This window comes from Ambystoma mexicanum, chromosome 6p (assembly GCF_040938575.1).
Source record: "Ambystoma mexicanum isolate Mex_15411 chromosome 6p, UKY_AmexF1_1, whole genome shotgun sequence".
Lineage (NCBI taxonomy): Eukaryota > Metazoa > Chordata > Amphibia > Caudata > Ambystomatidae > Ambystoma > Ambystoma mexicanum.
Window position 1 is genome coordinate 467478391 of NC_090935.1, and position 17764 is coordinate 467496154.

Genomic DNA, 17764 nt, shown 5'->3' on the forward strand with positions numbered 1-17764 from the left:
CTTGCCCCCTTTTATGCTCTCTCCACTCACCCTTACGCACTGCCACTCTCACCCTCCCCCCAAATTCAAACCCCATACCTAGGTTCTTCCTTTCCTCCACTCCACTCCACAACCTTGTATTTCACATTAGTTCTGGCAAGACTGAAGAAAACATGCTGAAGAATAAGCATTTAAGTGACAACCATTCGTGCTTCATTGTCCCCCTAAGCATGTAGCTTTATGCAACCTCCCACTTCCAATCACCTACAATTGGCCCTTCTTAAGGGACATGCCCATTGAGATTGACATTTTATTTATATTGCACTCATACATAAGTGCCCAGGACTATTGCCACTAACACCATTCCCATTACCTGCAAACTCTGCTGTGTCCAAAGCAGTCTATTGAAATAAACAAAACCAATAGACAAAGCCAATAAACAAAGGGAATGCGAGCCTGCGAAAATGAGATGCGACACCGGATTGTTACTGGCAGATTCCCCAGCAGGGGGAAAGTAACAAATTAAAACAAAGGTGGCCGTTCCTACCATCCTGGAACAGTACTCCAGTTCACACAAAGTAAGGGAACGTTAACAGATTTTCCTGAGAAGTAATGGAACGTTGCAACCCTTAGTTTCCGCCCACTTTGACCTCTGCCTGGGAGTGCCCATGGGAAACTCCCGCAGCATGGGAAATATTACAGCTCAACTGGTAGCGATGTAGGTGGCAGCACGGATCTGGGGCACATACTATGTACGAAAAAAAGAGAAACCTTTGAACTGTTAAGAAAAAAAAAATGAAACACAAAGTTCCCCTTAAACCGTGGAGTGGCATCCGTTTAACTTGATAATACTGCTAACCAAGAGATCCAGGAAGCCATATGTAAAGGAGCAAACACTGTTGACACATTTATAGAGCATAACTAATCAGAACAGCAAAGGCAGGGGAACTCTTAGCTGGGCTAGTGATGAGTCACGCCAGCTTGGGTTTCCAAAGGTGAACAAACCGTTATCATCACATGGGGAATATTATCTACATATTACCAAGTACATAACTAAAAGATCCCGTGCTTTTAAATCGGACACTTATCAGTGGGCACCTCACACAGAGAGGAAGAGACAAGGAATAGGTGAGGATGTGAACATCAGCTCTCTTGCGTCTTTGCCCGCCATGGACGTTGTCCCGCATTGGCAAACCATCCTTTTAGGAGGGCGGAAGCAAGCAGGCTTGCTCTCTTGTGATACATAGTCCATTTTAGGTCATTACAGATTTCAGTCTTTTCCGACAGCAATGAAGCCATACATTTCATTTTCCAGGTCTCCCTGCGTCAGCCAGGTTGATAACCCATTGGACATTTTGGAAAACCTTAAAAGGCATGATTTACCATTCTATAATACCTGAACTGTGTTATGTTGCATTCCTAAAGAGAAGTTTCATTTTTCTGTTATCTTTTCTCCAGAGATTGTACTGGGGGAGAAGGTCACCTATTTCCCAAGAAGTTACCAGCAGAAGTAGAATGCGACCCAACCTGGTGATACAGTGAATACATTGTGCGTATCGTCTTTCAACTTAGAATTTATTTTCATTCATAGATATTGACAGTTACATACAATCACAGACAGTGTAGAACCCAACGTCCGGCACTTATCCGCATGAACTGGCGCAGGTCACGGAGACCAAGTGAGGTCTTCTTTTGTACAAAGTGAAGGTATTGTATATGGTAGTGAACCATCAACCAATATGCTTTATCATAAAGATACAAACTTCTGTAATATAAATTAATTGCCATTAGTAAAAAGGCAACTTTCGTTAGCGGATATGGTACAAAAATCTGTAACTTCGATAAATATAATTGAAATGCAATAAGCTAAGTCAAATAATACACTGTGGATCGTACAGGTTCTTTGAAAACGCAACCAAGGACATCTGTGGCACATTTTTACAGCAAGAAATGACATCAAAAACCTCACTACGAAATTCCAAAATACTTTTCAAGTTGGAGGTATAGAACATACAGTAATATGTGAAAAAAGCAGCAAAGCCAGCTTCAAACTGGCAGAACAAGGAGGACAGTTGTAAAGCATTAGGCATCAGACAGAAACTTGTCAAAACCAGCTGTTGCTGGGCACTGATTGATAGTGTTGTCATTCTGACTGCTGAAATATCGCAGCCCGCCATTGGTTGGAGGAGAAGGCCAAGGCGGGCACAGACGTACGTACAAAGCACACACTCAAAGTCCTTTAACAGATGGCTAAGCTACATTAAACCACAGTATCTTAAAAAAATACCATATACCACGTGGTATGGACTGGACGAAAAGTAATTTCTAATGATAAGACTGGTATCATCAAAATGATGAATTGGCAGGAGTAAAACATGTTTTGGAGGCTGGTACTCATCATACTAAAAACATTCAGACGACAAACACCCCGAACCCAAAAACTAGTGTTGGATACATGTACTCTATTTCCCCTTCCGCAAAATACATTGCTTCACATCGAAGAGACATAGGTGAAAATCTTCCACAACTTACAACATTGCAGTCTTAAGAATGTTTATGAAGATTCTTTGTTAGAAAAAATAGGTTCTTACATTTCATGCTAGTGGTACAGCATGCATTTAAGTCATCTACTTACATATCATATTAAAAAAACAAAAAAAGCAGGCATGTCAAAATTTAACACGTGTGGACTTTTTGGTGTGCTATAAGTCTCCAACTCAATTTGTGCATTGGATCTGCAGTTCAAAACAAACATTTCATATGCAACGATTTGCTTTGTGTCAAAGCATTTAAATCGAGCATGTGCCCTCAAAAAGGTCATGCAGTAGGATTGGCTATATACCTGGACATTACCCCTCTTTTCGCACTGATTACAACCTCAGCGAAGAGTGTACAGTTATGTTGGTTTCCTTGGCTTAAGGATATTTATATGATCGCAGTATACGCCATGCTCGTCGTATAATCCATGGGGTCTGCACAAACGATATGCAAAGACATTTTTCAATCATCTTCAAGACCATTACATTCCTGTAGCCTTTGTCATGATAGGGCTACAGGCCTTGAAAACTAACAAGATTACTTTCTTATGTTACAAAAAAAAATGATTTCAGTACACATCGGGTCGAGGGCAGTCCAATCAATACATGGGAACAGTATATCCAAATACGTGAACATACCAGCCCAGATCCAGCTCCACTGAAACTGACATTACAGATCGGATTTAGAGAACATTGGTTTAAAAATCATTCCAGCGATTTTCACTGGATAATGCATTGTTCTGTAGAAGCACCATCGGCCTGCTCCAGAAGCTGGTGCACTGGTCCAGCAATTATAGGCGGTGCAGTCTATTTTTCACATTTGTATAGGATCCAGATCTTTCTCTTCAAGCAATTGTATAAACATGGTGAAGCTGTCCCTTACGGCCTCCGTGTCATCAAGAGAGCTGGGCAGCAGGATCCATCGTTTGCCACGTGCAAGCGGCTCAAGTTCAAAATATTTTTTGATCTGGAAGTAGAAAAATCACATTAAAAAAAGAAGTCAAGGAAAATGATGCTTCATAACTTCACTGTAGATATTTTATTCGAAGCAGAGAGCAAGCAGAAAAATCAAAAATATGGGACATGTACAGCTCCAAATGATGAAAAGCAACATATTTAATTCTAAAGGAGTGTCTTTTGTCAAACATTCAAATAGACTTCCCAACTAGCAGAAATTAAAGATGACAAAAGAAGCTAGGAAGTAGTGAAGTGTGACAGAGTCAACATGAAGAAAGCGGAATGTCTCCCTATGGTTCAGCATTTAAAATGAATGTATTCTGACTGACAACAATTCTGTACATTTTGGGCATATTTTAAAGTTCGGATTTAGGCCCTGATTCACAGAAGCGTTTTAGAATGGCAGAATCCCATAGGAAAACGCTCTGTAAATCGGGCCCTTATTGTGCACCCGGATGATCATCTGTCAATACGGGGGTGTCAGCTGAGTGGCATTGGGTGGGCATATGATTGGATAAAAAATAGATGGAATAATACAATTCACTTATAAACATTTGGAATCCATATGCAATTGGTTATTTATACACAATTTAACTGTTTGATTGCAGTAAGTGGCTCAGATCAGGAGGTATGTTGGCTTTCTTGTAAACATTTGCTGTGAAAAATCACTATCACAGGTTACAATGGATAATAAAAAAAATATTTAAAAACCACCGGACGATGCACTCATGGGTGTGCAAATGTCACGTTTCTCTAGTCATGTGGACAGACATCACCATTTCGAATACAGCAGTGTCAAACAAAGAGTACCATCAATTGAGACCTAAAATCTTTGACGTTCTAGATGAACTCGCACATTAAATCCATTTTTAGGTCAAATTTGTAAAGACTAATTAGTCTAAAATATTAAAGGACAAATTCCTTAAACTGATATCAAAGTGAAATCCTCCAGTGGGCATGGCTTGGCATGCAGGAATGTAGAGAACTCATGGGAGAAGAGAAGAAGATAGAAGAGGTTATGGTACCCGGCGTTTGTTGGCTTTACATGGCTTTACATGGGCTATGCATATTTCTCACCATCATTTCCTTGTATCCTTAAAAAGCACCTCAGCTACCCGTCCCTTATCGTGTATCCTTTTATGGTGTTTCTTGTGCCCACCCACCCACTGTGAGCCAGATTATCCAAAATGCAAGCAAATTAATTTAGCACCAATTCTGTTGCTTTACTATCAGGGAATGGAGCAAACCGGCGTTGCCCACATTCGTATTATTTTAGAATGTTTTCACTGAGGCAAAAATAAATCACTGAATTTTTACTATGTTTGCTGTATAACATAAAAAGAAATGTAGTAACACATATATTTTGATTTCATGCAGCAAACATAGTACAGAAAAGAAATTCATTTTTGGCTTGTGAAGGCACTTTTAGATAACACAGAGTACGACCAAACCATCTTGCTCTATTCCATGTTACCAAAGGACCGAAATTGGTGCTTAATGCATTTGTTCAATTTTTAGACTGGTGCAAATTTGACATAATCCATGCGCAGGTGCTACGGTTTCGCTCCTTTTAGATCACCCCATCTCATGAAAGCAACACAAAGTTCTAGTTGCTCAACGTTTCTAAATGAATCCCAATATGCCCTGTCTTTTTCCGGTAGCTGCCACCATACTCAGCCGGCTGATACCCTATAGAAATGGGGAATGATCTAAAACAAGTGCATATATTTATAGGAAACATTTAAATGTTACTTTAAAACTTTTAGAGTGATACATGCTCTTTTTATAGAAATTCCAGTGATTTCACCAGCTTTTTAAGAGAGCAGGGTGTTTCAACTTTTGGATGGATAACACAACACTTCGGCCAGGACGCAACACAAAAGGGCGCAGCGCTATGTTGCGCAGCAGTACAAGGCAGATACAAAAAAAAAATCTATCAATAGTGTGAATGCTTCTGTAATTTGCAGTAGAGGAAACGTTTGCATCACTGATTTTGAGAATGAGGCAGACTCTGTCTCCCAGTCATGCTCCTTCACCATCCATAAGGCGGAGTCTTCCTTATTATCTTTATTGACTCATCTTGCACTACATTCAATAAAAACGTTATAAATTAAGAATGCAATTTGAAGTCGACAAGTTATGTAAACACTCCCAGTGGTACTTGCGAGACCTAGTGCATCAGACACTAGATTGTGTCTTGATACCGATGATTCACATACACCTTTTAGAATGCTTTCAGTTTCTATCGATTCCTCCACTATCTTTGATATCACTAATATTTCATGAAATCCTTGATGGAGCTAGGCGTAACGCTAAGAACCTTTGAACATAACAAGTATGTCGCATCAAATATATCCAAAATGCCTCAGAACCTCGTTTGCTTCTATTTTGGGCTTACAATCTAGGTCCAAAATCTGATCTGGTCCCAAAATATTGCTTCTTTCCTTTAAAGAAAAGACATTGAATATTTGGTTTTGTATTTCGGGGGTTTAAGAATGATCATATATTCCCAACTCCAAAAGGACTTCAAGATCCACATAATCAGCATACTCTTAGAACGACTGGCTCACCAGCTATATTTACCAAAATATTCTTCCATTCTAACTCTGGGGTCTCATTGATAGAACCCATTGCACACCATCCGACCATGTTCCAGTTCTTGAGGCGTTTCACTAAATTATGATATATCAGGTTTTCAGTCTCCTTCGTGGAATGTATCATTTCAGTGACTGCAATCCCCAGCTTAGGGTCCATCCTTCTGGACTCCTATTTCTTCATGGTATACAATCTTGGAACCCCTACGCCTGCTTTCAGTCATATTATACTACCTTCTAACAGTAAAGCACCAGTTGGAGTGCTACCAGTAGGGCCCATTATTGCTCCCCATGCTGCTCTCAATAAACCTTAATATTTTTGTGATGAAAGGTAGCTTCCTTTAGACCGCAATCATTGCAATTTTAAATGGAAGGCTATGAACTGCATTTCAACTTTCTTGTTTGAGGCAATCTATGCAGCTAGTATATAGCTTTTCATCACCCCTGCACACAAAACTCGAGTTTTGAGTACCTCTTTACTTCAGTGTCAATGGACAATATTTGTACTTGGTGCATGTTTCCCTGCATGCATTTATCTACTGGTGCTACAATAAGGAAGTCGCATGATGCAACATTTGGGCTCTATGTGGTGTTACTGATAACACTTTCAATGGATACTGTTCCCTCGTTCCTCATTTATTCAACCTGTTTGTGTGCTCGATATTGGGGGTGTTCAACCCCTGGTTGCTGTCCTTGCAATTTGAGGTTCTGTGATGGCCCTTCTGACAGGCAATACTCCCTCCACTCTCCATGCCAGATGGAATGCTTTCATTTTCTAGGCCATCTTTTTTGGAATCTGCCCCCACACCGCTACCCCCGTACTCCAACTGTCCAATGACCCCTGCCTGCCTGCATTCACCCGCTTGCCACCTGTTCCGTTCTTCGGAAGCTCTCCTGCGCAGACTAGGCACACTGCATTGTGCCATTAATGTGGCGCCCAGACCAGTGGTCAGCGAATCCATGCAATATTGTACATAAGACATGTTTGCCCCATGCAAACGGATTGCCCAAACGAAAGTCAATTTACCAGTGGAAATGTTGGCAACTAAAATGTAGTTAGTTAGTGAAAAAACTATAGTGAAAATACCTTTGCAGTGAAAATGTTGCCAAGCAAAAAGTAGTCAAAACATGCAGCTGAAAAGTAGCCAGAAAGGCAGTGCCATTAGGGTAAGTGTTACGGTTATAGAAGGTGGGGAAGGCTCGTGATTGCTATTTTAGGGTGGGGTTAGGTTAAGGCTAGAGGTTCGCGTTATAGTGAAGATTGTGGTTAAAATTAGGGTAAGGTTGTTGTGGTGAGCTGGTGAGGTTTGGACTTGGTTAGGGTAGAGTAAGGGTTAAGGTAAACGCTAGAGTAAGGGTTTTGTTAAAGTTAAAGAAAAGGGATAAGAAGGTTAGGGAGGGCTTGTGATTTTGGGGTAGGATAGTGGTTAGGAAAAACTTTGGGTTAGGGTAATGCTAAATTTAGCATTAGAACATGGGCTTGGCCTAGTTTAAGGGTTATGGAATTTGTGGAGGGCTGGTGACGTAATCTGGAGTTAGGGTCACTGTTCATTTTCTATTTCTTTGGTGTTTTGTATCAAGTTACACACAAATAAGGTGCTTGGGAGGGCTGAAGGGTAAGGGTCATGGAAAGCCTATGGGTTATCGGTAGAATAAGGGTTGTGCTTTGAGATGACCTAAGGGACAGGGTTTAGCATTGTTTTGGAGGAGCAGTTATTGCCTATTTTTATTAGGGGTTTAGGTCATTGTTAGGGTTACAGATGTGTTTTTGTGTGTAAAAAAAGATTTTTGGTGCCCTTGTCACTGGATAAATATTCACACTTTACATTGCTTGACTACATTTTGAAAACTAAATTTCGCTCACTTCTTTTTCACAGAACTACATTTTCCTGGCAACATTATTACATAGAACCCAATCAGCTCCAGGTTAACAGATCCTCTTTATAGCTCAGTTTTAAATGAAAATAAAAAAGTTTGCCTTTTGAATTATTCTTAGTAATGTCCAGTTAGCCATAATGTTAAAGGAATTATCCATGCTATATATTTTGCAAGTGATTTTTTACTTGATTGTGTGGATTAGATATTGAGTTCACATTTTTGTTCAAGAATATTTAAAGCTTTATATATGAATATGTGGGATTCCTGATCGCAAAATGATAGCAAAGAACCTTTTACTGGCTCAAAGGGTGATGAAGCAGCCACAACCTAAATAAAAACCTCAGGACAACTTAGGCAGCTGACCACAAAAGAATAAATCACTGACATTTGGGACCAGTCAAGGTATGGCAGGGAAAAGAACGACACGTTAATCAGAAAATAAAAGTTTGAATAGGTGCTGAGCAGACTATGGGTTAGGTAGAATTGAAAAAAAAGATATAACCCTAACCCTAAAGATCAAAAGTCGATGGGGAAAGTGCAACTGACCTAACACCACAAAAAGCACAAAAGGTCCTGGTAAAAACTTTGAATTAATAAATACATTTGACACATGTCAACACTGAATTAGCAGATGTGGCAAATTTCGTATCAGAAAAAGGTTCATGATGTATTACCATGACATAGAGTTAAATAAAATGATATCCTTCAGATCCCAAAGAAACACATTGAGGTTCCTCATAGTAGGGAGACAAATTAGAATATAATAAATACACTTCAACAGAGTCGACTTCATGGCCCTGTCACACAAGCTATATGAATACTCAAACTAAAACAAATGTTCTGCTATGTTGAAAGGCTATGAGCATCTGCAGCACAAAAACCCTATATCCTTAAAGAGAACAAATAGAGGCAATCTAAAGCAGTGATTGCCCTACGATTACGTCTCATGTGAAAGCCGAAATCTGGTTTGAATGTCCACCTACATGAAAGTGCAATCTTACGTTTCACAGACTACACTTAAAGGGACACAAATCTATCTAGGGCTGTCAGTCTGCGCTCCACTTAGGGAGGAAATAGAATATGTGCCTTGGGTTTTATGTGCCAGGGAGTGCAAACTATCAGACCCCAAAGTGCATGCCTCCCAGAAGTCCTAGAATTTAGGGAAATTAGTGTAATTTAAACACATCCTTTCACCTTACTTAGCTTACCCTGATCATTGCTGTTCATTGTATAGTTGCTTATGGAGAATGAACGCAGTGGTTCGCAAGGTGTAGCAAAGGAAGAGAGAAAGCCAAGAGGACTCAACAACCCCATCTCCCCATGGCAGATTTAAAATATATGTTTTGTCATGATGTGCTATACTCACCCTCTGTGCCACGTGCTAAATTGGTTAAACAGCGGCTAAGGAGGCCCCTATCATTAATCGGATTATACAAACACAAAAGTCGCCACATAATAGACAGGCATGTGTGTGGGGGAAAGACTGCACACATTAACACCACCAGAGTCTTAGGCCACATCATTCCCTCCACAAGCTACGGCAAGAGCATCTACTTTAGAGCACAGACATTAAATCATAGTCGCTCAAGATCATCACAAACCAAGTGGCCAGGGCCCTTTGGTCCATGACCCTATTCATGACTGCACAGCTCATCTATCACACAAGACTATACCAAAATCCCACAGGGCTGCGAACAAGCAATTACCTATTAAGTCACCAAACATTAATCTTATTTCACCTCAATGGACAATCCCTGACTGGGACTCTTTACGCCTTCCCATCTCATCCCTAACACACTGCCAGGACTACCCACTTCACCGATCCTACAGATCTATACATGATATCCCTGTCACAGTACAGTTCGTCTTCAATCACTTGAGACCGCGCTCAAGATAATGTAAATGAGAGAGTTGCGCTTCACAAATGTCAGGTAACATAATGGAAAAGTATATGTTTTCGATAAGAACAGGCATATGACCTGCTGGTGCTGGAACATTGGGTTTCTAGCATTGTAGCTGCTCAAATCCACCATGCATAAATGATGCATCATAAAACAGGAGCGAGCAATAGCAGCATACCGCACACATAACAGGTGCACCTTAAATTTAGATCTGAAAACAACAGTCTAAACATATTTTTCGAAATTGAGGGTATATCATTATTGTCAGCATGATCACAAACTCAAGAGTCTACATTCTGAAACTCTGGAGTCACTATAGATCCATAAACTAGTACTTACTGGACACCATTTTTTTTTAAAATATCAGTCATTTTTTAAAACAGTTTTTATTGTTTAAAGCACATAGGTCGCAAGCAGAAGAGTGCTGTACAATGTTTGGGAAATTAGTCCTTGATCAGGTGTTGTTCAAAGAGCTATGTTTTGAGAGATTTGCAAAATTGGAGAGTTGTGGGGGCATACATGGCAGTATAGCATGTACTTTTTCCAAGTTTTTGCCAATAAACAGGATGTTCATAATGGGCTGGTAGTTGGCCCGGTAGTTTGGCTCTGGGGTTGGGTTTTTCAAACTACGTCATATGACACCAGTCTTGAGGGTGTCCAGGAATGACCTGACCCAGGAGGCATTAATGATGCCGAAGAGCATTCAGTGCCGGGCCTGTTGATTGTTTATTGATGGAGGCTGAGATTATATTGTCAGAGTAAGAAGTAGGTTTGAAGTAGGCAATAGGTTTTAGGATATCCACGGGAGAGAGAGGAGAGAATTCGGTGCAGGGTGTGCTAAGGATGTGAGAGGTGGATTTGATGGTCTCTCGGATTTTGTCTATTTATCTTAATACAAAATATGTTGATTCTGTCGAGTTGCTGGTACCTGGGGGTCGGGTGTGGGTTTGGTACAATGCTTTATAACTTGCTGGAGTAGCAAGCAGCGTTGGCCTTGGTAATTAGAAACCTATGGTTGGCGCTGAGAGACTTGAGGTTGGTGAGGTCTACCGGGTTACGTTTTTTGCGCCACCGTTTATCTACGCTCTGATTGACCGTTTCTTGGGAGCTAGCTTGGGGAGTTGTACTAAGGGGTGGATGGTTTGGTTTAAGCACAGCTGGTTTTTAGCGGGCACGAGTGTCATAGCAGAGTTAATGAATAATTCTAGGAGACCCAAGGCATTCCCTCTGGTGGTGAAGTCTGTAAAGTTTGCTTCTAGCTCATTGACAATTAAGGTTTTGAATGAGCAGCGATGAGTGACTGATAATGGGATGGCAGCGTGATCAGACTAGTCCGGTAGGGTCTGCACATGTGATGTGGGGGGATGATGTGAAGATTAAATCTAGGGTGTTGCTGCTGCTGTGCTTGGGGGAGAGCACAATTTGCTTAAGGTCCATGGAACCGGTCAGTGCGAAAAACATGCTTCATGTGTTGTTGTGGTCATCTTTGTTAATGGGTGAAAGGGTAATTTGTAAAAGGCATAGAAGGCTTCGATCCACTTAATTGACATGGCCACTTTTTAAACATCAACTGACTGAATAAAGTAAGCATTGCATTCTGATAGCAGCCAGGATAAGCGGTTTTCAGTCTAATCTAATTTACAACCTTGTTGACAGTGCATTTTTTGCTTGCATCCTAAAACTGAAATTGGCATAGTTCTTCCATTGGCAGTAACAACTTTAGACATTTGTTTACTTATTTAGTATGTATCTCTTTGCGCGCACACAATGCAGAGCCTGCGGCAGCAGCCCTGTAGTTATGGTTAGGGTGCTCAACCCATAGGAAGAGCAGTTGTTGGGCTTATAACTTTGGCGCAGTTTGACGAATCCTCACCAAACTTTGCAAAGTATATGGCTACAACTGAATGATTTTGTAAAGTTTGGTGCTGTTTCATCAAGGCGGGGTGGAGGGTCAAAGTTATAGAGTGAGTCCTTAAACTTTTGAAATCCTCAGACATAATGGAAAAAATGTTTTGCTCACGCCTACAGCCTAAATCACTGGACGGATTTGCACCTAACTTGCGCAATATGATATTATATGATATGATATGATATATGATATGATATATGGCATTTGTAACACGCCTATACACAAGTGTTTCAAGGCGCGACGCGGCGGGGGGGAACAAGGGGAGACAGACAACGATCCTATAAGGCCAGGTGTCATTCAGATTGCGCAAGTGCAAGGGTAGGGGGACTGGGAAAAGTGGAAGGGGAGGGGGGGAAAGTGCGGTACATGGTTAGTAGAATACAAGATAAATAATAGGGCCAGCTGGTGGCAAGTGCAAGGAAAGTGCAGTACATGGTTAGTAGAAAACAAGATAAATAAAAGGGCCAGCTGGTGGCAAGTGCAAGGTAAGTGCCGGGAGAAGGGGCTGTAGGATACAGAGACAGTCCTGTAGTGCAGGTAGGCAGTGCAGGGAAGATTGGCTGGGCCAAGGACCGAGATCGGTGAGTGGCCCAGTTGCAGATTCAGTGCAGGTTCAGTGATTTTAGCAGGGGAGAGAGGGAGAGAAAGAAGAGGCAAAGAGGAAGGTTTGAGGTGCTTCCGGAACCGGAGATGGTTCTCCTCAAGTTTCAGGGAGGCAGGAAGGCTGTTCCAGAGGGAGGCCCCTGCTGCGGAGAGAGATCTACCCCCAGCTCGTTGCTTGGAGAAGCGGCTGACCCTGAGGTAGTTGGAGGTGGATGAGCGAAGAGCTCGAGAAGGAAGATATTTAAGAAGAGAGAGTTGAAGGTATTTTGGCCCAAGGCCCCAGAAGGCCTTGTGGACAATGCAGAGGGTTTTGAACTTAATCCTCGCAGCCACTGGGAGCCAGTGTAGCAATTTCAGTCCTGGAGAGATGAGCGGCGGCGTGGTCCCGAAAGCGTGCTTTTATAATTATAGCTATAATTATAATTGTTCTTTTATAAACCGCTTATTACCAATGAGTGTTTTCTAAGCATGGGATCGGGATTCGTACCTGTGTTGCGCTGACTTGCCTTGGTTCCAAGACGGACGCTTTGCCCCTGAGCTATACTTCCTCTTTGCAAATTTGGTGTAAATCTGTAAAGTAGTTTTAAAAAAATTGCCAAAAAGTAGGAAAATTTGTGATATCTGCGTCCTGTTCATGGGCTCACTTCCTGATTCTGTGTCGGCGGATGCTTCTGGACAATCAGAGAGCTGCATAACATTTGCAGACATTGCACACGCCCGTTGATTGGTCAATTAAAAAAACCTGTGCTGCGTGAAAACTTTTGAAACGGATGCCATGTTGGATTTGCGGACTGCACCCATAGTCCACAGAAGTCGCAGTAAAAACATATTTAAAAAACAACACTACACTTGTCAAACTAATGAAACAATCTCTGGGGAGGTGGGCAGTGATGAGGATGGGATGGGAAAATGTCCAAAAAAAGACCAAAAGTCTGCAAAAATCTCAGATGTTTGGGGACATTGCTGGGATGTTCGCGAACTTGATAAAAGTTCAAGGACATAGGGTCGATGCAGAGCAGTTTTTGGATGGTTTATAACTTTGGCACCATTCGATGAAACTGCATGAAATGATGTAATATCATTTTAGACCCAACATCGAATGCTTTTGCAAAGTTGGGTGCTGTGTCGCCAAGAGGGTTTGACAAATCTGCATACAGGTTTTCAAAAAGATTTCAGACCCAACCTTGAATGTTTTTGAAAGGTTTGGATGGATTTTGTCAAGTCGGGGCTACGTTTTATCACTATTTTATGTACCTACATACTGACACTTTTCAAAAAATAAAACATGGATGGATTTGCAGCAAACATGTGCAAAAACCATTGGCAAGGACACAAAAGCATGGTTTCCCAAATGTGTCTTTTTGAAAAGCGTCATAATGCAGGTACAAAAAATAGTAATATACCTGTATTTCGTAATATACCTGGTGACTGAGGTATATATAGCCTTTGGCCATGACCTGGACAATCTGTCCAATGGCCATGGCCACTAGTGACCAGCAATGGGGTTAAAGTGGGCATGGCCACCAGCGTCTGTCAATCAAGTAAAGCTTTTCGAAATCGGGATAGGTTGGAATCGGAAAAAATATTCTGCTTGCAGCTACAGCCCGAAGTGCTGGATGGGATTGCAGCAAACGTTTGCGAGGAGCATCAGCAAGGAACTGAATGCATGCGTTTGCAAATATGCCCTGTGTTTGAATTTTTTCCTAAGTGTCAAAATGTAAGTATAAAAAAATAGGCATATAACTTTGGTGCCTGGACAGTGGGCCAGGCCCTTAGCAAGAACAGATGTCTACTCTGATTTGCTTATTGGGGCATTCGGCATGGCTAAAGCCCTTGCCACAAGGATTATGGAGACTGGCCATGGCTGCAAGCAATGAGCACTGCCCTTAGTCACATTATGAGGGTATAGTGGACATTGAACTAGGATGCAGGGTAGGTGCAGCGAATAACACGGGTGGTTTGGTAGGGCTGGGGCCATGGTCGAGAGTCATGCCCTAGGCAATTCAACTATGACTTGCATGCCCAGCAGGTGCTGCTGAAAACGACAAATCAGTATGTGCTGCAAAAGATATGTTTGTTAAAGGAGGTTTATAGTTCTTGCATATATATTAAAAGATGAATTATTAATAGCTTGCATACAGTGATGTAACATGAACCATTTTCACTAATAAAAACCTATGAAATGCACTGAAAACCTTTGTTAAAGGGACATTGTGGTTAGGTTGCACTAATAAAAACCTATCAAATTCAGAGAAAATTTCTGTTAAAGGGACGAGTAAAATTTAAAAGCCCAAGAAATTCACCAGTTATGGTAAGCTATGCGACCATAACTCGTGCCACCACCATACACTGCTAAGACTAACACCCAGGATATCAAAGGTGCCACCACAAATGGCATCATTGATTACATCACTGATGTCCTCACATATTATATCAATTCTGATGAAGGGTCCATGCAAGGGGTTCTGTTTAGAATGTTTCTAGCAACATATAAAGGGTGATCAGAAGACCTCTCATGAACTTTTCCATTTATCGAAAAAAGTACTTATTTAAACCGAAACACTATACTGAAGTGTTGTTGTTAATACAACAATGTAATACTACATGCACATAGACAATGGCTGCAGCATGGACCATTGAAATAGACTTTTTATTGTAGTAATATTGAGCCAGTAGAATCATAAATCCAATCCTATCAGAATTTTGACTAATGTAAAACTTGGAATTAACAGCTAACAATAGAAGAATTACTACACACGTGTTAGTACAAGAAATGCATATGAAGAGCATCAATGCATACAAATCTGAGGTACATGCAGGGAATCTGTAAAAAGAAGGAAAGAAGCAACATGACCAGAAAAGGACAATAAGATTAGAGTTTATCATGTATAAAAATGAATTTTCCGTTTGGGACCTGCTTATTGTCCGATGTATTCGCACCATGAGCTCAGGCCAAATCCTAAGGAAAATACAGTAAAAACATATGACAAGATTAATGTCTAGATATCCAGCACCTTTAACATTTTTAAATTCTCACTGTCACTGAACAAAACCACTGTCCCGGATATGTGATGTCATCAATGATGCCATTTTGATATAATCTTTGATGAACTGAGTGTTAGTCTTAGCAGTGCATGGTGGCACCGCGAGTTTGTCAAGCTTACAATAACTGATGAATGTCTTAGGTTTTTGTGATTTTACTTGTAACCATGACGTCCCTTTAAAAACTTTTTTCTCTGAATATATATATATGTATATATTTATTTTATATAGGGCAGCCGTTGCCGCCCTATAGTTAAGGTGAGTCGGAGGCGTATAGGAACCCCTCAAAATTCTTTTGTTAATAACTTTTGTTTCAAGCAACGGATTTGGCAAAAATTTCGAAAGTGATTAAAAGTCTGCTGGACCCCCAGACTGCAAAGTATGGTAAAGATTTGTTAAAAAATAAAGAAGTTATTTAGCATCAACATTTTATTTTTCCAAAAGAACGGCCTACTTCCCATTCATTTTCCCATAGACAAAAAAGGTCAGTTTTTTCTGAAGCGACAGCCTAAACCGCTGGACGGATTTGGGCCAGGTCCGAAACAACTTGGGCACGAAGTGTTGACTCGCGATCCGTGCGTGGTTTGAGGTTATTCTGTGCTGTAGTTATTTTAAAATTTGACAGAGAAAGAGGTATTCCCTTCCCCAAAAATGACAGTTATATCTCCCATGGTGCATTGCAGGATCATGGTTTTCAGAAATGAAACGACTGCCATCTTATTTTTCTCTCGATGTGAGAGATAATCGTGGCTATAGCCGAGGTAAGGGGAAAATGAAACACAGAAAAAATTATTTGCAGGACAAAAAACATACAAATGCCATCAGGGGAGAGATGGGGGATGGCTGGAAAGCACTGAGTGAACTTTGGGAATTGGAGGGCGTCCAGGGACCGAGTTTGCAACACGTAGCTTTCCGAAGCCTTGGCAATAGCCGCAAATAGCCGACATCTGAAAGCAAACTGCATCACAGAAGCAGCGTGTTCTCTGGGGTGAAAAGGAGAGGGTAGGGGGGTGGGCGGTGCTGGCACAGATGAGGGGGGCACGTGGTGATGGCCCGGGGGGTAGGAAAGCATTTTATTTTTGCTGTTTTGCTGATATTCGCAACTATATCTGCGGTTACAAAGGACTACAGATAACCGCGAGTATGTGTAGTTCGGTACACACGGTTACATTTTTTTAAATTATATTTTTATAACTATAGTGATGTTGGCGGTGAAAAATCAACTTAATTTTCATCCGGGTCTCCCATTCATGCAGTAACCAGGACAGATTCTGCTTAACTTCAAAGTGAGGAAGGGGTCTGCCTCCTCAGGCCATGTTGCCTGATAAATGAGCCAAACTTACAAGACCACTTAGAGTAATGGTCCGTCCCTTTTCTTGCTTTGAAGCTAAGCAGGGTCAGCACCGCTTTGGAACTAAGCAGGGTCAGTCCCGGTTACGGCATGGATGGGCAACCCAATGGGCATCTGAATTAAGGACTTTTTTTTAAACCGTGCTACTGTCAGTCCTTGAAGGTTTTACACTCAGACAATTTTTGTTGCCTTTTGCTGAATTGCATTCTGGTATTTGTAGTCTCCCTGTCAATAATAACAAATAAAATAGGTATTTTGACAGCAACAGTGGGTTTCCCATCCCTGCAGTAACTAGGACGAACCCTGCTTAGCTTCAAAGTTAGGAAGGGGTCAGCCCACTAAGGCCATGTTGCCTAATATATGGGCCCCCCTTAGAAGAACACTTAGAAAAATATGGCGTAAGAGGGTTGGATCCTTCCACGCTTTGAAACTAAGTAGTGTTGGTTCCGGTTACTGCATCAATGGCAGACAATCCATGGTCCTGAATGCTGTCTGTTTTCTTAGTTTTAACTATCTCATAACACACGGCACCTGCATTTTGACAAACAGAAAAAATGTAATAAAAAAAGAAATCAAATTTATTATGAACACTGCTATCAGAGAACCCTGGGCTTAAGGAGTTCGAGATGCAGCACTTATCCATTATGATTTTATTTGAGTATTTGTAGCGCGCTCAAGACAGACTTAACCGTAAGGCGCAGTTGGATCTCTGGAAAGATGATAACACAGATGTAAGGGGAAACAAACCACCAGATTAACCATCCTGCCACTATTTAAATAGGAAGGGTATGAGAGTCTTTGGAAACTGGGCAAGAGTATGACACCCCCTAATCTCCAAAGGTAGATTTTTCCAAAGTTTGGGTACGGAGACGGCAAATTTTCGGTCTCCTCTAGATACGCATATCAAGCAAGGAGCACTCAGTAGCAGCTGATCACTTGAACGGAGCGACCTAGAGGGGGAATAAAGCCAGAATTTGGAACTTAAGTATTCGGGAGCTAGCCCATTTATATAC

General features: G+C 41.2%; 1 protein-coding gene across 2 annotated transcripts in view; it reads right to left on the reverse strand.

The window, feature by feature from the left end:
* Window positions 1–1535: 1535 nt before the first annotated feature.
* ARL15 (ARF like GTPase 15) overlaps window positions 1536–17764 on the reverse strand; it is a 1924177-nt gene continuing 1907948 nt past the window's right edge. For both annotated transcript variants that reach the window (XM_069627265.1, XM_069627266.1), the window contains one exon: window positions 1536–3483. In XM_069627265.1, coding sequence (XP_069483366.1) covers window positions 3331–3483 — 153 coding nt within the window. In that variant the 3' untranslated portion in view covers window positions 1536–3330. The remainder of the gene's footprint in view (window positions 3484–17764) is intronic.